The 27100-nt window shown below is 44.0% G+C and overlaps 2 protein-coding genes across 2 annotated transcripts in view; one reads left to right on the forward strand and one right to left on the reverse strand.

Annotated features, from left to right (window-relative positions):
* Positions 1 to 5232, forward strand: part of LOC101325315 (organic anion transporter 7) — a 33107-nt gene extending 27875 nt beyond the window's left edge. The window contains exons 6-10 of the mRNA XM_033861677.2: positions 874 to 989; positions 1652 to 1866; positions 3493 to 3601; positions 4069 to 4272; positions 5172 to 5232. Of these exons, the coding sequence (XP_033717568.1) occupies positions 874 to 989; positions 1652 to 1866; positions 3493 to 3601; positions 4069 to 4272; positions 5172 to 5232 (705 nt within the window). The remainder of the gene's footprint in view (positions 1 to 873; positions 990 to 1651; positions 1867 to 3492; positions 3602 to 4068; positions 4273 to 5171) is intronic.
* A 910-nt stretch (positions 5233 to 6142) lies between these two features.
* Positions 6143 to 27100, reverse strand: part of PLAAT5 (phospholipase A and acyltransferase 5) — a 35373-nt gene continuing 14415 nt past the window's right edge. The window contains 5 exon segments of the mRNA XM_019932556.2: positions 6143 to 8081; positions 18047 to 18238; positions 20314 to 20571; positions 22501 to 22592; positions 22595 to 22613. Coding sequence (XP_019788115.1) covers positions 18146 to 18238; positions 20314 to 20571; positions 22501 to 22592; positions 22595 to 22613 — 462 coding nt within the window. The 3' untranslated portion in view covers positions 6143 to 8081; positions 18047 to 18145.

The following is a 27100-nucleotide window of genomic DNA, read 5'->3' on the forward strand; positions in this document are numbered from 1 at the left end:
ATGGTACGTTTTCATTTGTAGAGGTGGGATAAGAATTAAGACTATATTGTTTGAATAACTAATAAGTAAGTATCTGAGGTATGCTGGATATAATTCCTTATGCATATTTTTAGCCTCATGTATGGACCCGGAAATCCTTGTGAGGGAAATGCCATTATTTTTCTCCACCTCTTCTGCTCCTACTCTGATTCTTCTACCTATTCTTCTTTTTAATGACAAGTAAATTGAGTTTTAGAAATATTTAATTACCTTCCTCAAGGTATACACCTAGCATGTTGCAGGGCTATTAAGTAACTCCAGATTATAACCAACTCTGGGTTTAAATCATTCTATACCAAGAGCTCTCCTAATTTCATCCTCAGTTTTAATTCTAGGCATCTCATTCACGGAGGCACAACATGCCAGGATTTCCCCCAAAGTGACTGAGAAAAGAACCAAAATAAAGATTCTCAGGAAATGTTCTTTTTCCTGAGATAAACAGTTTCTCTGCACAGGACAGCCAGCTGATAACCAAGCTTAGTTCTCAGGTCTTTCATGCCCATCTGGCACAAATGGAGCTTTGGAACAAAATCCAAGCAACTCTGCATTTGATTCCCTTTCTAATCTGAGTATCTAAGGTACACTCCCTTTCTGATGCCCTGTAGTCCTCTCGAATCTTGTGTTTGAATATTTTTGTTGCTACATCATTTCCTTCAGTCCCCTTTAACTCTGTAATTCTCTAGTCATACCACTTTTACTCCTGTCATTACATCCTCAGTGGCTATATTTTCCAGTAGACGGAAAGGGACATCATCTATCTTGTCATCTGCTGAGGGCCTCACAGTGCCTCCCGTTGTGTGACAACTGAACAGTCTGTTGTTATTGTTGTTGAAGGTCGTGAGATCCATCCTGCAGGAAGAGCTGGAGGCCGCACAGACCAAACCTTCTGTGTTTGACTTGTTCCGCACACCCAACCTGCGTAAGAACGTCTGTCTCCTGTCCTTTGTGAGGTGGGCTTCTCAGAGTGCATGAGGGACGCTAAAATAGTGGAGACATGAATCTATCCCATATCAAAGGATACAACATGTTGTGGGAACAGATTTGAGATAAAATACAGAGGAAGCCATAATGATAATTGCTGTGTTTAGAGTAGTCAAAGGGTTATGAAAAATACTGACCCAGAGCTATTTATACAACGGCGAGTTTTGTTTATCATATCACCCTACCAATCTCATCACCGGAAACTGAGACTGAGAACTTCAGTCATGGTACAGACATTGGCTTTAACTTTCTTCACTTGTTTGTTTCCATTTTAATGGAGGTAAAATTACAAGCAGTAAAGTGCACAAAAATATACAGCTCAATGAATATTTCCATATGCAACCATCACCCAGATGAAGATATAGAAAAAAGCGCTAAAACTCCAGAAAGCTCCATCATGCATCCTCCACAAAAAACACTCCAAACCCTCCCCCAAAACTTAACAATAATTAGGAGCTCCAATTTTAGAATTTTAAACTTATCACCTTGCGAGGAATCATTCCATAAAATATACCATGTTTTTATACTTTAAAACCAACCATTGGCTGCGTGGCTAATATTTATTATCATCATTTGTAAGACAAAGGCCCTACACCTTATGATAAGTGTCTTTCATTTTTGTTCACCACAGATTTGCAAACTTCATGTCCTTTTTTGGCCTGATTCTCCACCTCCAGGACATAGGGAGCAATGTTTTCCTGTTCCAGGTTCTTTTCGGTGCGGTCAACCTCCCAGCCAATTATGTTGCATTTTTGGCACTGAATCACCTGGGCCGTCAAGTAAGCCAGACGCTCTTCATGTTTCTCCTTGGAGTCTCCATTCTGGCCGTCACATTTGTGCCTCAAGGTGAGAAGAGAGCACAGGTTGAAATAAGAAAATGTCTTACCTCAGAGATTTGAAGACAGGATCTGAAGGCAGAAGGAAGTGAAGACTAGGGTTCTAAGGATTTTCCAAAACCAATCTGAGGATTTAGGATAGATTCTGTCATTAAGTGGCTGAGAAATAGGCAAAGGTCAGTAAAAGTCAGTTCAGACATGTGGTTGTCTTCATCATATCAGAGATGTGTTTGGTAATTTGTGCCATTTATTGCTGACAGTTTCTCTGGGAGAGCAATTGATCACTTTCTCTTTGGCCAATCACACTTGTAACTGTAAATGACAGTATTATGTCACTATATATAATTATATCTCATGTGAGGACACTTCTTTGGTCTGGTCTCTTTCTTATTACTACAGTTTCAGTGAAACTTTACTCCCTGATTCTATGTATCCACTCTTGTGTCTGGAATTAGGTCGCCATAACTGCAACCCTGGTCCCAGGGTGTCATCTTGACTCTAAGGTATTTTTAATCCTTTGTCTTCAAGCATAGAAGGTACAGAGAGTAGGAAAAAGGCGTTAAGCTGTTAACAGCCTCTATTAAAATCAATTTTACTAAATTAAATGACCATATGTAATTCATGGGGGAACCCAGGTGGTCACCATGCTTCAGCTAGCTCCCAGCGCAGTGATGCACTTGACAGCATCCCATCTTGAATATCAGCATCAACGCAAATTTGCTGCCTTACAACAGAGCTCACTCCCACGTTGTCACGCTTTCATGATTTTTTGTTTGTTTTGCGGTACGCGGGCCTCTCACTGCTGTGGCCTCTCCCGTTGCGGAGCGCAGGCTCAGCGGCCATGGCTCACGGGCTCAGCTGCTCCGCGGCATGTGGGATCTTCCCGGACCGGGGCACGAACCCGTGTCCCCTGCATCGGCAGGTGGACTCTCAACCACTGCACCACCAGGGAAGCCCGAGTCCCATTCTTCTATTACTCTCTACTGCATTACTAGCCCCATGTCAACATTGTGTAAACATCCAGGTTTTGAACTCCTGGAGGATATTGGTGAGCCTTACATCCATCAGTAATTGCTCATATAATAGTCCTATGTTATACATGAAAGGCAGAAGAGACACTGGACAGAGTAAATGAAAGCAAACTCTTGCTGGGTTTTTGTTCCCCTCTCCATCTTTGGCAAATTTCTGAAATCTCTGATATGTAGGAAGAGTTGATGCAATAACTCAGGTTTTTAATTTCTTATTTAAGTTGTAATATTTCTCAGCTATTAGGCTGTGCACATTCTCTGCCCCTGTGTGCTTTCTCTACCAGGTATTTAACACATGCAAGTGTCTCCAACTGTCTTTTTCTTTTTTCTTTTTAAATATTTATTTATTTACTTAATTATTTGGCTGCACCGCGTCTTAGTTGCAGCACGCGGGACCTTCATTGCCATGTGCAGGATCTTCAGTTGCGGCATGTGGGATCTAGTTCCCTGACCAGGGGTCGAACCCAGGACCCCTGCATTGGGATCGTGGAATCTTAGCCACTGGACCACCAGGGATGTCCCCCAACTGTGTCTTTTTCATTTATAATTTGGTGGATGGTGATTTCTTCAGCTCAGATTTCCTGAGTCTCACTTGTCTTCTTCTCCAGAAATACAGACCTTGCGTGTGGCTTTGTCAACTTTGGGAATAGCAGTTTCTTCTATGGCTCTCATGTGTTCTTTTGCCCATGGAAATGAACTAGTCCCCACCATTGTCAGGTACACAATCTCATGGAAGCTCTATCAGGGTCAAAACAGACCTTTCCCAGCTAATCAAGACTTATAGTGGAAAGAAAACTAATCTGATTCATTATCAAAAGCATTGATTATAATAGTATTAATAATAACAAAAATTATAGCCAAAATTTTTGTTAAAATCTCACTTTTGTCAGGCATGAGTTAAGCCCTTTAATGTATCATCTCCCATAATCTGCTGAACCGTTAAAGGGTAGGTGCTGTTGGTAAGAGTATTTTTTCAATAATGAAAACATATCTTAATGCACTTGTGCACTTGAAAAATTTGTGAGCAAATAAGAGCATATTTTAAACGTTAAGAGTAGGTCATCAGCCTTCATGTGTCTAAATATTGCTGAGGTGTCTCCCATAATCAAAGCAAAATAATAAATCACAAATTACTTGTATGGATTTATACCAGATTATTTTTGTATTGTTGTTTGCACTCCAAGGGTAACAGCCTCAGGATTCATGGGAATTGCTTCTAATATTGGGGCAGCCCTGGCTCCCCTCTTGATGATCCTAACAGTATATTCTCCCCACCTACCCTGGATCATCTATGGAGTCTGCTCCATCCTCGCTGGCCTTGTTGTTCCACTCCTTCCTGAAACCAGGAATAAGCCTCTGCCTGACTCCATCCAGGATGTGGAAAAGCAGTGAGTAAACCGCTGGCTCTCCCTTCGGGTTGCTGTGTGATACAGGTTCGCGCTAGGAGGGCAAGGCACCATGCAGGGTCATTGTCCCCAGGAGAAGGCTTACACCTAGACTACCCCAGGTGGTCAGTGCGTTTGGTATAGCTACAGCCTCATCCCTCCTCACAGTGACCTCAGACTCCCCCGAGCCTCCCTAGATCACACAGACCAACACCAGTAGGCACCAGTAGGTTTAGTGATGAAGAAGCCAAAATTAATGCCCTAGTGTGACATACGTACCCTTGAAAGTGTTTCACAAACATGCACAGATCCAGACACCAGATTCTCATCCCTCAGATCCTGGCAGCCCTCAGCCCAGTGAGGGCAGTAACCTCCCTGAGATTGCTGGTGTCTGTAGGTCTGTGACCTACCCTGGTCGCTGAAGATCTGAGGAAGATCAGGGAGAGGACAAGATCCCCTTCCACAGATGACAATATATCTCAGGGGAAGGAGTCCTACTGTGCTGCCCGTAAGATTCAGACCATCTGGTTTTCACTGGGAATGAAAGTGTTAAGAAAAGAGAGGAAAAGGGTGGTAGTTATTGGTATTTTTAAGTGATCAAGAATTTGAAAGGGTTTAAAAACTTTAATATACTTCCCTTGCCTCTTCCAAAGACCCCGTTAGCCAATACCATGGTGTCCAAGGGTGAGCGCTGAAACTATCAAAGCTGCCTCTCCAGATTGTGCCCTGAGAACTTGGCTTTTTTCTTCACAAAATTTACTCAAATTCTCAGGGCAGGTGTCATGGTTTTTATCAAAACTCGTGGACCAAGAATCAGCTTGCTCTAAAGAATGCAGGACATAGATGTTTTTCCATGTTTTTAAAATTTTGTTCGTTTGTTGTTTTCATTGTATTTGTTCTAGGAGAAAAGGCTCAAGAAAAGCAAAGCAGGAAGATACTTCCATGAAAGTGACCCAGTTTTAAAGGATTCCAGGAACTAACTGCTAATCAAAGAGCAAGATAAACAAGAAAAATTAGGATCATTCCCAGATATTGGCAAAATTTGGAAAACAAATAAATAAAAAGATATAAAGGAAAAATGGACTCCATTTACAATTGCAGTTCTAAATAACTATATATAAAATGCCTATGACTAATCATAAGAAGAAGTTTGAGGAAAGTCATAATACTTTTAAAGGGACCATAATAAAATATGTGTATAATTGTAGAACCCTAGCATGTTTCTGGAAAGAAAGATAGAATAGTATTTAAAACATTGATTCTGCTCTAATTAATGACAGAGTAATTGATGTAATAATTACTTTGGGGACAATTTGAAAAAGTTCCAAATATATCTACAAATTAATTATAGACAAGATCAAGAAAAATGAAGTTTATGGAGGGAAAGTGGTGCAAGTATTTGGGGCCGCATACGCTGAAATGAAATGCAGATGTATTTACAAATCAAAAGAAGTCCAGAATGAGACGGTGGTGTGGAGAACACTCAAAATTTGATAATTTGGGCATCATAAATCACTGGTAGAAAAAATGATTATGTAATAAATATCATTAACTAACTTTAGAAATAAATGACTAATAATTTGATTTCATTCTCTAAACCAAAAAAATATATATTCCATATGGTTAAAATGACAAATGGAACAATTAAGCCATGTTATTCAATAGAAAACGTGGATACAAAGTCTTGGGATTAAGAAAATGTTCTGATAAGTAAAGCAAATGCCAACGATTTAAATATAGGTAGATTTGACTAAATACTCATTTAAAACCTCTATTGGACAAAACTCGAAAAACTTATGGGAGAAGTCTAGAAAAAATATTCACCAAAATGATAAAAGCTGTTAACTTTTAGTGGTGTACCTTTTTTTTTTTTTTTTTGTGGTACGCGGGCCTCTCACTGTTGTGGCCTCTCCCGTTGCGGAGCACAGGCTCCGGACGCGCAGGCTCAGCGGCCATGGCTCACGGGCCCAGCCGCTCCGCGGCATGTGGGATCTTCCCGGACCGGGGCACGAACCCGCGTCCCCTGCATCGGCAGGCGGACTCTCAACCACTACGCCACCAGGGAAGCCAGTGGTGTACCTTTATGAGATTTTACTTGCTTCTTTGTAAGTTTCTGTACTCTAAGTTTTAAAAGGATAATGCAACATTCTAAAATATTACAAGATACTATCAAAAATAAACTGCAAAAGACAAATTAACAATTTTCAAAATTATTATATATTAATATGTAGGATTCTAATAAATATTCATGAAAAGAATACATAATTCAATATTAGATGGTCAAAAGCAAGAGCATATAATTTTCAAAAGAAAAAATCCTATGACTAATAAATTTATGAAAAACTACAAAACGACTGAAATTTGAAGACATACAAGCTAAGTAAAATACCAACTTTTCTGAGGAATGTAAATGGAAACTTGTTAATTGATGGTGGAGTTATAAAATAACATATACCATACAACTGCACAAAACAGAATGGTGTCATTATAAAGAGCTTTAAAAATCTTTCATTGAGTCAGCAACCATTTATTCAGCATGTAATAGTTACCAAGCAGTATGATAGGAGCCTTGGATACAAAGAGGAAATGAAAAAAAAATGTCTAAAAACAGATGTAGCAGATATTAGTCTCTGTGTACTGGCGTGGCATCACATTTTTATTTTCTATGGGCAAAGAAAATTTATTTTAAAGTCCTCATTCCCTCCAGGCTGGTAGAAAATTGCAAATCAGTTACTTTGGGAAATTATTTCCACAAGACTTCCACACCAGAGCTATCCAGATTCCAGGAGTATATACGGTTACAAGGAGGAGCTGCACTGGTTATCAGTTACCTGTTCAAAGAGGTTACTACTGGACCAGTGGACACTCAAGTGCAGCAATTCTGCCATTCACACCACAATGAAATGTTGGAATCTGGGGCTTCTCATCTGACAGCTCAACTCCTTTTACAGCCACAATGGAAGGGGTCTTCTGTTTCCATAGAGTGTTGCCAGGGCTCAGGACTGGGTTCCTGCTCCCCCAGAACCTACAAGCACTCCTCCATCCTCAGACTTCCTAGACACTCAACTTCTTTCTCTTATTAGCTCTTCCACACAAACCTTCTAGTTACCCCATGGGCTTTAGTTTTTGAAACACAATCAAGTCAATCAGTCTTACAGTCTTCTTTTTTTTTAATTTCAGTTCTTTTTAAAATAAATTATTTTTTTAATTTATTTATTTTTGGCTGCGTTGGGTCTTCATTGCTGTGCAAGGGTTTTCTCTAGTTGCAGCCAGTGGGGGCTCCTCTTCGTTTGGTGCACACGCTTCTTATTGCGGTGGCTTCTCTTGTTGCGGAGCTCAGGCTCTAGGTGCGCAGGCTTCAGCAGTTGTGGCTCAGGGGGTTAGTTGTTCCACGGTATGTGGGATCTTCCCGGACCAGGGCTTGAACCTGTGTCCCCTGCATTGGCAGGTGGATTCTTAACCACTGCACCACCAGGGAAGCCCCAGTCTTATGTCTTCTTTTGCCTTTTTCCTGCCAAATGACTTCCAAGAGATCGAGAAGCACAGAAATTACCACTTGCAGAACGTGGGAAAGAGAGAAAGGGAATGCCAAGGAATTATCAATAATGAATGTCATTGGTTTATCTGGTCTTCTTCCTAATGAAATGTTCGATATCCCATCAGGAGAAAGACTAGACAGCATCTATTGTGCATCACCCCAAAGGCTAGCTTAGCTGCCAGTCCATAAAATCTGATGTTTCATGGCAGATAAAGTCCCACAGGTCCTCATGGGTCTTTGACATTACACCAGCAGCTGTGGCCCAGCAGATGCTCTGTGATAGAGAGAGTAGAGTGAGGTATATTTTGGTGGAGAAGTATAGTAAGCACAAGTATAGAAAATTGTGGTGAGAGGGTTGGGGAATTTTCCTTTCAGTCTGACACAGAGTTGCAGGGTCATTCTTCAAAAACGTCCAATCTGTCATTGTTCTGCAACAGGATTATCAGTGAAAGTGTTTCGTTTACTCTGTATTTTGTAGTATTTCTTAAAAGGATTTTTATAAAAGGAAAAACTGAATTCAGATAACTAATGACATTTCAAATCAAGTGAGGAAGTGCTATATGGCAAATCTTGCCTCCTAATTGTAGTATCAGAGCTTCTTCCTGGACATAGACACAGACTACCCACTAACAGAGGCCTTGTCAACCACACCCTCTTGAACCATGAGGCTGTATATAATTTTTGACAATCGTTATATAAAATCTGATTCTATTAATTATTCAGAAATAGTATCATGGAATCTATCATGGTTCCTAAAGAAGAACAGTACATAAAGCAAGTGCAGCTATTTTTAGGACAGCAGGTGATTTATGTAATGACGTGGCATGGAAATCTCTGCTGAAAGAGGCTTCCGTCGGTACCCTCTCTAAGTTATTACGCTTTACTATTCTCCAAGTTATTAGGACATCACTGAGTGGAATATAGTCTTGTAGTGAACCTGAGAAAAGTAAATGTGTGAAAACTAGAGACCTGCAATTGCACTCATGCAATTTAGTAAAGCTGGGGTTTGTTTGTTTTTGTTTTTTACCATCCTAGCGTCTTTCTTTTTAGAAAACTTAAAGATACATTCGTTGATCCCTGTTTCCCAGAATCTATTTTCTCCAGAGTCCATGAGCTGCTGCTGATCACAAGATAGAGACTAAGTGGCTTAGTCACCGTAAGCCATTGTCTGTATAGCATGTTCTGTAGGAGCTGAAAACTCTTATACAAGGACATCTCAACTAAAGAGCTGCTTTTTGTCATCTATCAATGTGTTTCACTTCCTAGATATAGAGATATTGTTCCATTTTAGATAACCTATGGCAATGATAAATACAGCATACCAGCCCTATGGGCAAGATAGATGGGCTACAACAAGAGAATGACTTAACGCACACATCTATTCCTTGGCCTGGTCCTTGGTCAGAGTGATGTACACCCTTCAATGTTACACTCCTGAGGGACTGCTCATACACAATAACTCATCCTTGTGGCGTTAACTGGGCTCATTCTGTGACTCAATACCAGACATTTCTGAAGGGCTCTTCCATCTCTACCTCCTCCCGTAGATTGCCTGGGCACTCTGTTGCAGCAATACTGGTTCAACATTTAGCTGTAACCAGTCATGCCTTCCTCACAAACTTATAGATTGTAGTTCTAATAAACCTCCTGCATGAAAATGAATGGTGAAGAGGTTTTTTTTAATCCCAAAACACCAGACGCAAAACAAAGACTGATCTGTTAATTTACCTTCACTGAAGTATCCCAGGAGTGTTGGGGGTCCCCAAGAACACATTTGAGTCTCATGATTTCCTGGAAGGAGTAACAGAATTCTGAAAAGCTCTTATAGTATGCTCATGGCTTATTACAGCGAAAAGAAAAATTAAAATCAGAAAAGGAAAAATGCCTTAGGTGGAACCCAGAAGGAATCAAGCACAAGCTTCCTGTTGGCCTTTCCTGTTTGGAGTTACGTACACCGCTTAATTCTACCAGCAACACGTGTGTGGTACATGACAAGACGTATGAAGAAATTCCAGCCACAGAAACTCACCCAGGCCTAGGTGTCCAGGGTTTTTATTGGGCGTCTGTCTTGTAAGTTGGACAGCCCCAAGTGACTGCCCTTAACTACTCAGTTCTAGACCCCCAAGAGGTCAGACTGACATAAAATGACGCATGGCCCCAGGTTAACAAAAGCACTCATTCACCGTAAATCAGATTCATAGCTAAACTATCTGTCACAGCCCAAGTCCCAAATATACAAATAAACCCTGATCAAATCAAATATTCAAAAGACTTATAGGTTGTCTCCCAGGAGAGAGAAAAAGGCCAGTCCTTTCCTCAGAGAGAGCAGGTTTTGAACATCCTAGGCCATTGAGTTAAAGTCTTTACTGCACACCAAGAGACCGTGGATACTGTTTCTTCATTTTGGGTTAAAATTGTATTAGGTCAGGAAATGCTATGATTTTCATTCTGATTTCATTAGGATGATAGAAATAGATTTAGTGGATAGAATTGACCGAATGTGACATTGTTTGAATTTTGAGGGAATGACAATAAAGAGTTAAGGGAAAACCAGGCATTTGATTTGGATGAAATGAAAATTAATCCATTTACATGGATGTGTATCCATTTGTATGGATGAGGGTAAAATGTACACAGACATCAGGAGAAGCAAGCAACGATAAGTAAAAGAATATCTGAAGTAGACAATATCTAACATAGATTTCCTCGCTGTTCCTAACATCTCTTTTGCTGGTTATATTTCCTCCATGCTCCCTTTTCGAACCACAACTCCAAGAGCTCATCCTTCGTCTGTCAAGATCCCATCAAAAGATCAGAGCCTTAACTGATTCAGAGAGTCCAGATAAAACAAACCATTTTTATTTATCTACATAGACAGGGAAGTGACAAGTAGCCAAGGATACAAGTTCTTCATCGTCTTTGTCCCACAACCCACAAAGGACGTCACACAAAGGGATCAGAAGACTACCGTCTGAGTTGTGGGACACCCCACTGATGCAGAGCTGATGCTAGTCTGCAGCTAAAATATCTATTTTATACTCGGCAGCTCCTTTCTGAGGGAGGCAGAGCAGGAAGGCTCATACCTCACTAGAACCCAAATGGCAATAAGAAACCGTCTCTTAACAGGCATTAGCAATGTCATCATCACTGCTTAACACGTGCCCTCGGTCTGCACAATGGACTCCATGACGACTCCATGACTTCATGACATCACAACTGCAGTTGCCAGGGAGATAATGCCTCCCTAAATTTCAGGGGTCCACAGTGGAGCACCAAGCTTCACTGGACTTTTTTGATTGATCACACAAAGCTATTTAATAATGTGATATTTTTATTAAGCTCTTCTTCCTCCATTATCTCCCTGATTACTGTAGTAACCTGCTTCCCTCTACAATGCTATCCTCTACTATCACAGAGGAACTACGTGACAATGCTGGGGAAGATAGATGGTTCTTGGTGTGCACTTATCTTACTAATCTGCTTTGAATTACAACATTTCCCCATTGGGAACATCCCTTACAGTAACCAGAATTCTACACATATATAACATATTGATTCCCACAATACGTTCAGCAGTATCAATCACCACTACTTGACGTGTATCAGCCCTGAAGTTTCCACCCACAAAATTATAACAGTCCATTGTCCAATCGGAAAGTTATTTCCATATCCAGTTAAAGTACTTTCCCAGTGTAACATGAGTACCTCCTGGCAGCACAGTGAACTATTCCTCAGTATCCAAAAATATGAAGAGATTCCTTTGTTGCCAAAAGTTCCCCAATACACCTTCATCAGTGCATAACGTCTCTGGTGCTCCTTAGGAACGGATGAATTTTAGACTTTGCCCCAGTTCTGTTTTTCCTTGAACGGATAAAGTTTGACTACAGGGATTACGTCAAAGTCATTGAATCAATACCAGTCCACTCAGCATAGGCGGGAGGGAGCCACATTTTGCACTATGAATGAGAGAGCTCACTGATCTTCAATCTGGATCTTAAAATTCTGTTGCCATTTGCTGGCCTGTTATCAATAGGTGACATCCATCATGAGAACGTTATCAGTCACTTCTGTGGGTACCCCCTAAAGTAATCATCAGATACGTAAGAGTCCTACAGTACGGATCTTCAATTGGCCTGTATAACTGCCCAGTAGCCTAAAGAGCATATACCATAGTTTGTGTGCCGGCTTTAATTCTGTGGTTTTTATTGCCCAGGAGCGGAATCATTTTCCAGAAACACAAGAGAATATGTTATTGTCCAAGGAGCAGGAGAAAACCCACATTTCCTATGGAATAACCTAAGGGGGGAAATCTGTTCACCAGTGCTACCCGTGTGTCTCACCACATAGAAAGCTTCTCTAAGGAAGCCCAGCCATGAGTCTGGACAGAACGATCAGCTTCTGTGCACTAGATCATGTTTGGGGTCCTACTGGGAGAGGAAGAGCAAAGATCTGAGATCGTAAGGTGTACTGCGGTCATTGGCTGTTTCTGCCCGCCTGACTCCTTCACTTCCGAATCCACAATAATCACACAGTTCTGGAGAACTGGCCCATCAGGGTATTTTGACGCTGATGTTATAAAGGCCTAAGTCCAGATGTACTCTTTTCTGTTCCAGGATTTGACAGTCACTTCAGCCAGTCAATTCGTCACTTCGCTTAAGCACTTCTGTTGTTGAGTATTCTGTCCCTTGAAACTAAGAGAGTCCTGACACAGGTCTACTTGTGGCTCAGGGAATGTCCAGGGGTGAGACTTCAAGACGTCTCTAACAGGTTATTTCCTTGTATTTGGAGGATCACAGCTCAATCATGCCAAATATCCTTCGTTCCACACTTTTCTTAATATCGTATGTCTGGCCGGGTCCTCGTGTTTGGGGTCTGGGTAGTGCCCTTAAACCGACAAGCCTCAGTGAGCCTCTCCCGCCTCGCCCTTCCGGAGCCCAGCCTTGCAGAGCAGAAGTCAGTGTGAGCCCCCAGAAGGCAGTTTCATCAGTTTAGAGCACTGTTTTCCTATTGCCCTGCGAAGCCCCAGGGCTGCCACCCATGGGGCACAGAGGAATGGAAGAACAGAACCCTCAGCGTCTGCATGTGAGTGAGAAATACTGAAACTTCTTGTTTTATCGCCCTGAGCCGAGATGGCGGTGAAGGCTGCTGCTACAATGTGCCAGACTGGGATCCCCGAGATGCCAGAGCTGCCCTCCCGGTGGGTTTCAGCGTCCGGGCAAGCTCTGCTGCAGCCACTGTGGGGGGGCCTGTGCAGCATCAATCCTGGAAGTGGATTCCCACCAAAGAGGTTCTGACGATCCACGGCTCCCGAGTTCCTCCCGGGATTGAGTTTTTTCCCGCCACCTCCCGGTAAAGAGCACACACCTTGTTGCTTCAGCCCTGTGAGAGACACTGAATTTGGGTCATCACAGTTCAGTGTCTGTACCCTGCAGGGACTTTCTGTCCCAAAGGTATCATAGGTCAGCTCGAAAGCTTATCCTACTCATGAATATCTATTACTATTCACCCAAAAGCCAAGGTCTCGTATTAGGATTATATGCAATTAATTCTACCTCTGCTGTGAGCCCCGTGGATGACTAGCCCTTTCTCCCTGCCCACATTTCCCTTTTCAATTATGCATCTCCGGGCCTTAAATACCCTCTTCTGGTATTTATCTCTGGGTTCATGATAAAGCAGCTCTTGATTTTAAAGTCCTTATTTTGCCAAGTGGAGACATTACTGCTATAAACATTTACCCAGTTGGAGCACCGTGTAAAGCTGGGTGAGTGGGTGCTACGTGTTCACGGGGGCCAAGTCTGTAATGGAGATAATGAACACATAGAGCCACAGGGTGACTGAAGGTCGTCCAAAAGTATTTAAAACAGCACAGGGATAAATGAGGAGGCTGGGATTAACATATACACGCTACTATATATAAAATAGATAATCAACAAGGAACTACTGTATAGCACAAGGAACTCTACTCAATACTCTGTAATGACCTATATGCGAAAAGGATCTGAAAAATAATGGGTATATGTATACGTATAACTGAACCACTCTGCTGTACATCTGAAACTAACACAACATTGTAAATCAACTATACCCCAATATAAAATAAAAATTACATTAAAAATATTTTTTAACAAAATTCACTATAAATTTTTTAAAAAGAAAGAAACGGCGCCTGGAACAGCGTGAACGCTCCGCGAATGTCACTGCTGTCCTTGTCATTATTACTTTATTGCCCTCAACTGTTGGCGGAGCCTGTCCGCCAGGGCTCCGGGTCTAGCACACGCCCCCCAGGCTGCCCAAGTGAAGCTCTGGGCCCTGCCCAGCCCAGAGCTGCTCCATTTTTCCCGTTTCACTCATCAGGCAGCTCGATGATATTATGCCTAAAGGGAGGGTTCTGATGCTCATGCAAAGTGCAGAAGCCAGGGCTCTGGAAAATCCACTAAAGCCAGCCAGACCTCCCTTGTCTTTCCAGCTCAGAACTCTCCCTGCCAACACGCTCACGGCTCGCAGGATCAAGCAAAGGTTGGGGGAGCCATCCTGCATGAAGACGGAAATACCAGGAACCTGTGGCCTCCACTGGTTTCTTTTCAAACGCCCTTCTTTTGAAACGGAACTGGCAGAACCCCAAATTACTCATTTACAAGGCACCCCCCCATGTTGCTACAAACTCAAATACGCTTTAACTTTGAAGTTGAACTTTAAGCAATCTTTCTGAAAGCACACGGAAAAAATTCGTCTTTTTATATTTAACCTAGCTAACCGAATATATTTTAATACCCACCATAATCAAGCAAAAAGAAGAAGAAAACAAAAAACAAAAAAACGAACCACTTTGCACCAAGAAACATCGTGTGGTCCATAAATAGTTGTCTTCTGGTTAAAGCATCTGCCCAGTTAACGATGGGCTGGTGGGCTTCAAAAGCACTGGGAACTAGGCTTCCCTGGTGGCACAGTGGTTGAGAGTCCGCCTGCCGATGCAGGGGACACGGGTTCGTGCCCCGGTCTGGGAAGATCCCACATTCTGCGGAGCGGCTGGGCCCGTGAGCCATGGCCGCTGAGCCTGCGCGTCCGGAGCCTGTGCTCCGCAACGGCAGAGGCCACAACAGTGAGAGGCCCACGTACCGCAAAAAAAAAAAGCACTGGGAACAGACACTTGAAGAGAACAGAACTTTGAGTGGCTCAGAAAGCATTCTTAGAGTTTGTATTGTTCGGCTAAAGTGATAAAAGAAGTTTCAACAGGAACAGCGCAGGGTCAGAATGGTCTATTAGCGTCAGCATGCCATGCATCCAACACCCCCTCCCCTTGTGCTGTGCTTGACTACGCGTGACATAAAAATCCCAGTCCTGCAGAGTCAAACGTCATGATTCCCTTTAAATCTTTACATTTTGAACAAGCTCCCCTCCCGCCTGACTGCGGGAAATCCAGTTCCGTCCCAGAAGGTTCCAGAGGACTCCCACACGGAAACTCTGGTCTGCTTGCTCCCAACGGACTCCCTCTGGGGGGTCCCTGAACCTCTCCTCCCCGTAGCTGCAGCCCTCTCGGGTGCTAAAAGCCGTGCACACTGGCCCCTTCCTTTATCGCCCCACCCCCCCCCCCCCAGCGAGCAGGTGGCTTGCGGCTAACAGAAGGTGATCATAAGCGTAAGACAAAAACACAAAACTAGGAACTGGGGAGCAGCTCATCCCTACTCCCGGTGTCACTAGGGGGTCCCCTCTGTCTGGTTCTCTCCTCAGCCTCTGGCCTGCTGCCCCAGAGATGGGGTTCATTCCCCACGTGTCAGTTGGCACGCCTGACTGGTATATTTTCCCCTCGTTAGCTCCCACTCCTGGCCAGCAACACCAGATCCCTTTGTCATCACAATAACCTCTGCAGAGGTTATTCAGGGTCTCCCGAAGTCCATCTTTCCATCCTTAAGCAAAACATCTGGGTTGTACGTAGCACCTGCCGGGCCATGTGTCACTTAGACTGGGCCTCCCTAATTAAGGAACACAGAACGTTTCTGTTCTCTGTTCCCTGTGATATGCCAAGCGAACCGATGCCACCACTGTCCCCACTCACCCATGCCCCCAAAGCAAAAAGGAATAAATACTAAAAAAAAAATAAGAACACAAACAAAAGATCAGTATTTAACATCTCAGAAACATTTGCATTCAGATGAATTTCCCCTGGAATCTCCCCTCCAACAGTGGGTGTGTGCCTTACATCTACAAGACCAAATAGGCTCACCAAGGGGTCCCCCTCAAAGCAGAGTTGTTTTTACCCTAGAATGCAGGAACCGCTACAGGGTTTTTAGTAACACTTCAGGAAACGCTCCCCTCTTCATCTGCAAAATATGGTGTGTACATTCCAGAGCTCATGACTTTATGGACAGCTCGGAAGCAGGGGGAGACCACTGTCCAGCAGGTAGTCTCCACCCCATGCTCCACTGTGTCTTGCATCCCCACAACCATCTCAGAACTGCTCACTGCCAGCCCTGACCAGCGCTCATGGGTTCAGGCAAAGGTGGGCGGAGCCAGGGCTTGGCACGTGGCAGACACTCCAAAATATCTGTTGGATGAATGAGTGAACATAAGCCCTGAAATGCTCCTGAGGGTCTCTGCCTCACTGGGTACAAACCAGAAAGGACCCAGGGAAGTGTCTTTCTGTCCCAAACATAATAAGCGAGAGACAGATGAGTGCTGTATTTCGAAGTTACTACGTACGCCCTGGCGTGGGGGAGTTGTTGGTCTGTTAATCAAACAACACCTGGTTCCCTTGATTAATGATTAATATGGTCTATGAGTTCAAAGTGATCTTCAGATCAAAAGGTTTACTAACCCATGACTGAGTTAATTCAAAGCTAAAATTTATAAAGTATAAATTCCCGGCACTTGGGTTCTCCTCCAAAGGAAGATTCCAACCTAGACCGTATCATGAATAAAGAGACTGAGGGAGGGGTACCGGGAACTCCAGTGATCTTGTGGGGTGGGGAGGAGGTGATTACAGGAACTAGGGACAATGGCTTTATCCTAGTCGTGATTCACAGAAACGGGGGCGAGCTCCACCTACCAGCACCTGTAACTGCTGTGCAAAGCAGAGAGAGGGGCCGCTCAGGACGAGCAGAGGGAAGACAATCAAAGAGACACACCCAGACTCCAGCATCTAGGAAACAGAGAGAGGCAGTCAAGCTTGGACTGCTAAGAACAGAACAGAGCGGGGGAAACTGAAGAGTTTCCCTGCAGGTCTGTTTCCTCCAAACAGGAGAAAGACTCTAGAAGATCCTAACAGATCTTACGTAAGATGCTCGGGGGTTCCATCCTGCTCTCTTCACATTCCTCATGTTTCCCCAGGGCATTTCGAGAGCCCTTCTCTGGCTTTCTGGGTGGCTTCAGCTCTCAGCTGGCACTAAGGATCTCCAGCCATCATCATAGACCTTCCATCATGTCCACATTGTTCAAAGCACAAAACCCACTCCTTTCTCTCCCTCATTCACACCGAAGTCCATTGATTAAGTTATTTTAAGTATTCCTCTGAAATCGGTGAAGATAGAAACTTCTAATTTTCTGGTGCTTATGAGACAGAAAAGCAAGATAAATGCTCTCGTTGATTAAACTTTAAGTTGGGAGGTTTTTTAGACAATAAAGAATAAAGCTATGGAAAAACACCAAGGTCCTACTGTACAGCAAAGGGAACTATATTCAATATCCTGCGATAAACCATAATGAAAAGAATCTGAAAAAGAATGTGTGTGTGTATGTATAAGAGTCACTTTGCTGTACAGCCGTATTTAACGCAACACTGTAACTCAACTTTACTTCAATAAAAAAAAATAAAAGTCATGTATAATTTTTAAAAGAAAATATTTCTTGGGAAAGGTGTTCCTAGATCAAGGCACAGGTGGCCCTGAGCAGCGAGTTACAGGTTTCCTAAAAGGCCTCCTCCCCTGACTCGCACTGTGGGTCTGAAAGGGCAATAAAACGACCTTCTGCAAAGAGTTCTTCATTCCTGGGAACGTTCGGCAGAGATTTCCAGGATGTTTCAAGCGCCACAGACTAGGTTCAGCCTAAAAAGTAAGTAAGGCTCCTTCCTCCAAAGAGAGTAAGATGAAGTATGTGACATGCCTAGCACAGTGCCTGGCACCTAATAGACGCAGAATAAATATTAGGTTCTCCCCACCCTGAGAGGCCAGGGGTCGATGAGCACATATATTGGATGTATTTCTGGCGGGGTAATTGGGTACATTCTAGATTCTTCCAGAAACTCACAATTTTCTCACACGGGGCGGTGGGGAGAGCGAGGCAGGGGAGGGAAGGAGGCACGTTCTCTCTGCCGACGTCAGTAGCTCTTCCTCTTCTTCAGAGGCTTCAGGCCATTGCTGCTTTGGGCCTTAGGCTGTCCACCACGGCTGAAGGCACCGCCCCTGCAGCCTTGGCTCCCTCTGTCAGCATGTGCTCTACCTGCAAAGCTGACCAGTTCATAGGACCCTCCGTGAGGCTCCTAGGCTCGCACCCTGCCCCACCCCTACCTCACCACACCCCGTCAGGAGCTGGCCTGCCTAAGAAGCAGCCACCCTCGATTCCCAAAGACCCTAGAGCTGCAAGAGACCTGGAGAAGCCAGGACAGCCTGAAGTGCACATCAGAGGCAGGAGCGAGCCCTTTCCCCAGGAGGCATCCAGGGCCCCTGGTCCCCTTCCTCCCCCCGAGAGCCATTCAGCCCACGGTCTGCCACTAGCACGGGGCTCAGAGGAGCACAGCCACTGAGTCCCTTATTCTACACACAGGGAACCTGAGAGCCAGGGAGGGGAGCTCACTTGGACAAAGTCACACAGTGAACGGCATCCGCACTTAGATCTGGGCTCGGGTCTCATGCACGCCAGGCCCAGGCTCCTTAGCAGGACCTCCTATAACCCCCTTGCGCCCTGGGGTCTTCTTTCCATGCACAGATGCTCAGGAGACAGGAGATCCCTCACACCAGAGCCCACCAGGCCCGAGCACTAGTACAAGGTCTCACAAGCATGGAATGGCTGGGAGAAGAGGCAGAGCAGGAAGGAGGAAGATGCAGAGAGTGGAGGGGGGGCCAGTGGGCGGGGCTGCTAACCCTCGCTGAGAAACGGGAGAGGGACAGTAGAGAGACCAGCACTGGGATTCGAGCCCCATAGGTCAAGAGAACACAGGTAACATAGAAAAGAAAATGGGAAAATTATGTTCCACCTTTCAATCTTGATCCTTCTAATCTATTAAAAAGGCAACAGTACACACTTCCTCCTCTCATCTCATGGGGTTTTAGTAAGGTCCAAATAGTGACAAGAGCAGCTCAAATTGTCACAGGTATTTAGGCTTCCAAAGCTTTTTCACACATAGCGTACCACATTTAATTTATCGCCATCCTATATGTGGGGGAAGCGGGCGAGGGGGCGAAGGAGGCCAGACCCAAGTACACACAAGCCAGGCAGGGAATGTGGGTGAAGCTGGTAGGTGACATACCGATGCCCCACACCCCTTCTAAAGGGGGAGCTCCTCCTCGGCCCTGTAGAGTGTTAGCAAGTTGGAACGAGGGCCCAGGGGCCTGATCAAGCGTCTGTCCTACAGAGTGAAGTAAGTCAGAAAGAAAAAGACAAATACCGTATGCTAATGCATATCTATGGAATTTAAGAAAAAAAAAATGTCATGAAGAACCTAGGGGTAAGACAGGAATAAAGACACAGACCTACTAGAGAATGGACTTGAAGATATGGGGAGGGGGAAGGGTAAGCTGTGACAAAGTGAGAGAGAAGCATGGACATATATACACTACCAAACGTAAGGTAGATAGCTAGTGGGAAGCAGCCGCATAGCACAGGGAGATCAGCTTGGTGCTTTGTGACCGCCTAGAGGGGTGGGATAGGGAGGGTGGAAGGGAGGGAGACGCAAGAGGGAAGAGATATGGGAACATATGTATATGTATAACTGATTCACTTTGTTATAAAGCAGAAACTAACACACCATTGTAAAGCAATTATACCCCAATAAAGATGTTAAAAAATAAAATTAAATTAAAAAATAGGTTGTCCAAGAGAGGCTGGGAATCCAGATCTTTTTATATAAAATTTCTATATTCTTAAATGTTTGCAAGTCATTCAAATTAAGAAAAAAAAAATACTAGTAATCCAAGCTAAACACATCTGTGGGCCAGATGTGGCCCGCGGGCTGCTAGTTTGCAACTTTAGCTCTGAGTATCTACCGCAGTTTTCCCCCTTTTTGTAAAGGAAGAAAACAGTTTCAGAAATAAGATGATTTGGCCGAGGAGAGCATGCCAGTTTAAGTGGCTGAGGAGGGATTCCACCTGGTGGTCTTACTATGCAGCCCAGTGCCCCCTCTACTCCTCCATGCGTCAGTAGAGGTGAAAACACCTCCTGAGCCGTCCTGGAGCAACGGAAGGCCCCACAAGCCCAACAAATAATAATGAAAACACCGATCACCAATTGGACCCCTGATGCAGCAACAAGCCCCAAGACCCCGGGTCAGAGCCGGGCGGGGGCAGGGGGTGCCACACCTGCTGGCTCCTGGGCACGCCGTACCTCAGGTCGTTGACAAAGCGCTTGCAGTTCCTGTCGATCAGGCTGTACTGCACTATCTTTCTGGTCATCTTTTTCGTCTGCTGGATGACCTTGTCCATGGGCAGGGGCAGGTATGTCCCATCCAGCTCATTGTTGACCTTCCAGGAGCAGCCATGCAGCACGTCCTCCAGACAACTGTATTTCACCACCGCCCGGTTGCTGAAGACGGACGTGATGCTGCTGGCCTCAAATTCCTCACCTAGAGGCCAAAGACAAGCCAAAGTTGGAAGCTGCAAGGGGCAGTGGGGCAGAACACCGGCTCACTCCAGCCGCTGGATCAGTGGCTCCTCTTGGGGTCCTGGTTTCACCGTCTCTAAAAGGCACAGCAGAGGATGGGAAGTCGGACTAAATGAACTGCAAAGGGCCAGCTTTCCGCACTCCCCGGTTTCAACCACCACTCTCAATCTCTTTCTCATCAAGCTCCAGGGGTACCTTATGGTGTAGGCCCAGACTCCACTCCGTGTACAGACCTGATCAAGTCCTAGGACTGGGGTCTTGCTTTCCTAACCAGACTCCAGCAATCTTCACAAACATGTGACGAATACCCTTACAGGTAAGAGTCAGCTCCTGGACAAGGGGCTGTCATGCGGTTCCAGGATAGGCCTCCCTCTGCCACCATGCAGACCCGCTCCAACCCGCTTCCACCCAGAGGCACTCTGCCTTTCCCTCTGCGCAAGTATCAGGATTCTCACTGAGTTTGTTTGAAAACAAGGTTCCACAGCTTGGAAAAACAGAAACGTCTGAAAACTGCTGTATTATCATATTCAGTCCTTAGAGGAGAGAGAGCTCCAGAGAAGGTCTGGAAGCTGCCCAAGGCCAGGTGGGTGGTAATTTAATATCAGGACTGTTTTTCTGCTACAACCATATGGATAGGCAAACGTGGGAACCCTCCCCCTCTGTAAGTTGTCTGAGTGCAAGATATGTCCCTTGTTCCTTTCTAAAGTATTTGAGGACTATCTACTGATTTTGCAAAAGTTGGCAGTAGGCAATTCGGCTCTCAGGAACAAAGATGGCAGAATTCATTTTTGAAGGAAGATCTGATGGGGGGCGGTGGTGACAAAACTGTTAACTTGTACAACTCTTTGGTTACGCAAGAGGAAGGCTCCTGGACTTAGTCTGGAAAGGAGAGGTGAAGATGAATGCGATGTGGAGCGATTTTTCATTCTTTGTGTAGGCATCCAGGCAGGAAGGGGGACGGGTGTGGGTGGATCGGGTGGGGAAGCAAAGCGAGGGGAGAGGGACTCTGCTCTGCAGGAAGGTCTCAGCCAGGTGAGGGGCGGGGCCCACCGAGGGGGACAGGAGACAAGGATGAGAGCTGTGAACAAGGTGCGGCCACAGGCATTTGGTACCAGAGCCCTTCTGTAATCTAATCTTGAACGGGCAGTACTTGCACAGGAGGCAAAATACCCAAAGCATCAAAGATTACCCAGAGGAGCCCCTGCCTCCCCTTCTCCCAGCTCCCCCATCTCCTGAGGCCACCATGTGACCAATGGTTCTGGATGTCCAGTTTTAAGCTGTTTCACATTCTGTGCTGTAATCTTCCACTATCACCACTTCTGCCCCCATCGAATCTCCACCAAAATTTAATGAGTCACCCGTTTAATCTCAGCCCTGTGTTAATGCTGCAATGAAAGGAGAACGATGCCCACACTGGGGGTGGAGCAGCCTGGCATGGGTTGGAAAAGCAGGGAGACAAGGTGAGGATGGAGGTGCCAGAGGTGACCAGGAAGCCAGATGGATGCAGCATTTGGGACAATAGGAAGCAAGTGACAATCAGAACGCATAAGCATCTGCACCCCTCCCAGGGGACCCTCAGAAGGATACTGAACTGCTGTCATTACCAAATGGAGGCTCTGGTTCTTACGCTTCTATTTTAAAAGAAAGAGTGGTCTAGGTGGTCAGGGAACTTAGGAATGATCTTTATACTTTTATCTGTCTTAGGGCTGGACACTCAGTGGTTTTTGGTGGACAGAGACCAAGCTCTATCACACAGTAAATTAAGGTCCAGTCGTGCTTTGGGTGTTCTGTTGCTAAAGTAAGGCAGCAGCTGAGGAACACAGTAATTAGCTGTCCTTCTTTTTACTTTGCTAACTTCAATATCAATATTTCAATAGAGTATTCACTCTGACTTGTGGGAGCAGGTGGACCATACAGTCATCTTCCACATAGACGGCCCGGTGCTCGTAGCCAACCCGGAAAATCTCAGTCAGGTCTCAGGTCTGGGTCTTGGTTTACCCTATGATGGAAATGGAATGGAATGGAATGAAATAAAATAAAATAAAGTAGACTTCACATGCCCAAGGAAGTCCAGAGACCTCCTTGTTTGGGGATCAGCTACAGCTCAGCCTGAAGACACTGCCTTTCATCACTTTACAGAAACCCAGGCTGCAAAAAGCTCTCTTCACACAAATGACCGAGGGACCCGCCCACTCCTGCTACCGCCCTCGTTATTAAAGCCACCGAGGCTGACAGTCCCAGCTCCAAACGCACAGCTCCGTCTGCATACATGCCCTGTGATAAGCGAAGGAGCTCCTGTAAGCATTTCTCCTTGAAACTCCGCACCATGCGAGCTTTCTCAATAGAGGGCGCTAGAGAGACACTGCAAGAGGAAAAGGTTCTCCTGCAGGTTCTGGCTTTGGGCTGGGGAGTTACACCAAACTCCCATTCTTGGGATAAATCTCACCTAGTAATGATGTATAATCCTTTTTATATGTTGCTGAATTCAGTTTGCTACTATTTTGTTGAGGACTTTCACGTCTACATTCATAAGGGATGTTAGTCTGTAGTTCTTTTCTTTGCCTGACTTTAGTATCAGGGTAACATTGACCTCAGAATGAGTTGGGAAGCATTCCCTCCTCTATTTTTAGAGTTTGTGAGGGACTGGTAATTGGTAATTCTTCTTCTTCAAATGTATGGTGAAGCCCTCTGGGCCTGAATTTTTCCTTGTGAAAAGATTTTTATTTACTAATTCAATTTACCTGTTATAGGTCTGTTCAGATTTTCTAGTTATTCCTGAGCCAGTTTTGTAATCTGTGTCTTTCTAAGAGTTTGTTCATTTCATGTAAGTTTTCTAATTTGTTAGCATAAAGTTATTCATAGTATTCCTTTATTATCCTTTTAATTTCTGTAAGACTGGTAGTAAACCACGTCTTCCATTCTTGATTTTGGTAACTTGAGTTTTCTTTTTCTTGGGCAATGAACGTAGCCAAGGTTTTGTCGATTTTATTTATCTTCTCAGAGAACCAACATATGGCCTCACTGATTTTCCCCATTTATTTCCGTTTTCTATTTCATTGATTTCTGCTCCAATACTTATTATTTCCTTCCTTCTGCTTCCTTTGGGTTTAGTTTGCTTTCCTTTTTCCAGTTTACTGAGGTAGGAATTTGGATTATTGATTTGAAATCTTCCTTTTTTTTTTAAAGATTTTTTTGATGTGGACCATTTTTAAAGTCTTTATTGAATTTGTTACAATATTGCTTCTGTTTATTATGTTTTGGTTTTTTGGCCACGACGCATGTGGGATACTAGCTCCCCGACCAAGGATCGAACCCACACCAGCCCATATTAAATTTTATTCTAAGCACTGCTTTAACTGCATCTCATAAAACTTGATATGCTGTTTTCATTTTCATTCAACTCAAAATATCTTCCAATTTCTCTATTTTTTCTTTTACCCATGGGTTATTTAGAAGTATGTTTTTTAATTTCCAAATACTTGTAGATTTCCCAAATTTCATTCTGTTATTAATTTCTAATTTAATTTCATGTGAACAAAGAAATATTTTATATTATTTCAATCCCTTTAAATTTGCTGAGACTTGCTTTATGGCCTAGAATATGGCCTATCCTGGGGAACATTCATATCTGCTTATGAAGAATATGTATTCTGCTATTGTTGAGTGGACTATTCTGTAAACGTCAGTTAGGTCAAGTTGGTTAATATCGTCGTTCAAATCTTCTATATGCTCACTGATTTTCTGTCACATTGCTCTATCCAGCATTGACAGTGTAGTATTTAAAACCCCCAACTATTATTTCTGAATTGTCTATTTCTCTCTTCAATTCTATCAACTTTTGCTTCATGAATCTGGGGATTATGTTGTTAAATGTGTGTGTTTATAACTGTTATATCTTCATGATGAATTAACGTTTTATCATTGCAAACAGTTTCTCTTTTTTCCTAGTAATACTTCTTCCCTTAAAGTCTATTTTTTCTGGTATTAGTGTAACCACTCCAGCTGTGGTTCTGCTTGCGTCTTTTTACATCCTTTTACTTCCAACCTATTTATGACCTTGAATCTAAACTATGCCTCTTGTAGGTGGCATATAACTGGATCTTGTATTATCAAGTCAGATGATCTCTGCCTTTTCTGGACTGTTTAATTGAGTCACATTTCTCCCTGTGGATTGGATTTCTCCCTGTCCCTTTCAGCCTCCCTCCCTTGTGCTATTATTGTCGTATTTATTACATCTTGGCATGTTAAAAGGCCAATAATAAAATTTTATAATTACTGTTTAATTCGATTGTCTTTTTAATTAGGATAAAAGCTAAAATATATATTTATACTCTTTGATAATAATAACCAATGTAATTACCTTTATGGGTGCTTTTTTTCTTTTCCTTTTTGCCACACCGCATGGCTTGTAGGAGCTTAGTTGCCTGACCAGGGATTGAACCTGGGCCCTAAGCAGTGACAGAGCAGAGTCTTAACCACTGGACCACCAGGAATCTCCCATGCTCTGTATTCTTTCATGTGGATTAGTTACTATCTGGTGTGACTTCCTTTCAGCCTGAAGAATTTTCTTTGCTATTCCCTTTAAGGCAGTCTTCACTTATCTGAGACTACCTTTATTCTACCTTCTTTTTTTTTTTTTTTTTTGTGGTACGTGGGCCTCTCACTGTTGTGGTCCCTCCCGTTGTGGAGCACAGGCTCCAGACGCGCAGGCTCAGCGGCCATGGCGCACGGACCCAGCTGCTCTGCGGCATGTGGGATCCTCCCGGACCGGGGCACGAACCCGCGTCCCCTGCATCGGCAGGCGGACTCTCAACCACTGCGCCACCAGGGAGGCCCCTACTTTCATTTTTGAAAGACAGTTTACTGGATATAGGATTTTTGGTTGACATTTTTTCTTTTGGAACTTTTCAAATGCCATTCCACTGCTTTCTGGCCTCCGTCGTTTCTGATGAAAAGCCAGCTATCAATTTTATTGTGGTTCCCTTGTACATGATGAGTCTTTCTTTCTCTTGCTGCTTTCAAGATTTTCTCTTTCTGTTTGGCTTTCAGCCGTTTGGATTCTGATTCCCCCCCAGGGCTGGTGGTTGCCGTTGTCTGTCTGTTTGTTTAGAGGTTTGCCTGGATTGGTTCTGTGATGTCTGTTTCCCTCAGAGCAACCACTGGTGTATCTGCTTCAGTTTTGTTTGTTTGTTTGTTTTTTCTTGCTCTTATTTTCAAGCCTGGCATAAAAATAATGGTCAGCCAGTGACTGGGCAGAAGTTAAGCCACATCTTGGGCCAATAAGGCATCACTCCTTTCCTACGGAGCTCGGTGTGGTTTGGAGAATTCATTCAGGTTCTCAAGTTTAGAAGTCTGTCCCAGCTGTTACTTTCTGCATTCACAAGGCCTCGTGTTCCTCCAGGAGCTAGAGACTCACGCAGGCCCCTCTGTTCTCTCCCAAATGTGTGTGCAGCCTCGTGCATCCCTTAGAGAACAGCAGCTTTTCTAGACCCTCTTCAGCTGTCTCATTACCTGGGTTTCTGTATTAAAGGTCTGGCTGGTCTGTTAGTCCATCATGTGTCCCAACCAGTATTGCAACCTCAGGCTAGGCCTTCCATGATGTTTGTCACTGAGATAACTATTGTTTTCCACAACATCTCTGGGCGTGGAATTTTCCAACAAATAAAGTTGCCCTCTGCTGCCACTGCCAGTCCTCCTGGCAGGTCCCACCCACCCAGGTAACAACTTCCCCACCACAGAGCTGGGGGAGGTGGGGGACTTACTAAGACACTACAGCTCTCCATTGTTCTGAGATTCCAAGATTCAGTAGGCTTTCTTAATTCAACACTTATCAATTTGTTGTATGCCTTTGGTCAAATTCCAGAGTCTTTAAATGGTTGTCTTTGATGGTTCTGTCCAGCTTTATTTTTGCTGTTTGGGGATATTTTTCTGAGATGCTCAGTTAGCCACTCCAGATGTCCTGCCCACTTGACGGAATGAATTTTTATGGGCAAAAAGCAGACCATCTACTCAGTGATATTACATGGAAGGAATTGAGGCCAAGAAAGGGAGTGGATTTTAGAATTTTTATGGGCAAAAATCAGGCCAAGAAAGATGAAGTGCTTCGTCCAAGGTCCTAGGCAAGTCAGTGGCAGAGCTAGGACCAGAACTGGGGTCCTGGACCAAACCAACTCCTTCTGCCTTAAAGAGAAAATACGGTGGCAACTGAGCTCCCACTAGAGGGCGCTCCAAACTAGCCTTCTCATCTGGAAAGCAGAATCACTATCCTTGCTGTTTTTTTCCTCGAATTATCTGCCAGTAAGAAGACAGCACAATTCATTGTGATGCTAGTCTAAGCAAAAAAAAAAACAAAAGAAATCCACGTGCTGGTCATCAAGGATATTGAACAAGCTTTGTGGTACAGGAAACAAAAAATTCTGGGGTTGAGGGGAGTGGATTTTAGAATTTTAAGTTTTCTTTTGTTCCTTAATACTCTCCACCTGCAAT

This window comes from Tursiops truncatus, chromosome 8 (assembly GCF_011762595.2).
Source record: "Tursiops truncatus isolate mTurTru1 chromosome 8, mTurTru1.mat.Y, whole genome shotgun sequence".
Taxonomy (NCBI): domain Eukaryota; kingdom Metazoa; phylum Chordata; class Mammalia; order Artiodactyla; family Delphinidae; genus Tursiops; species Tursiops truncatus.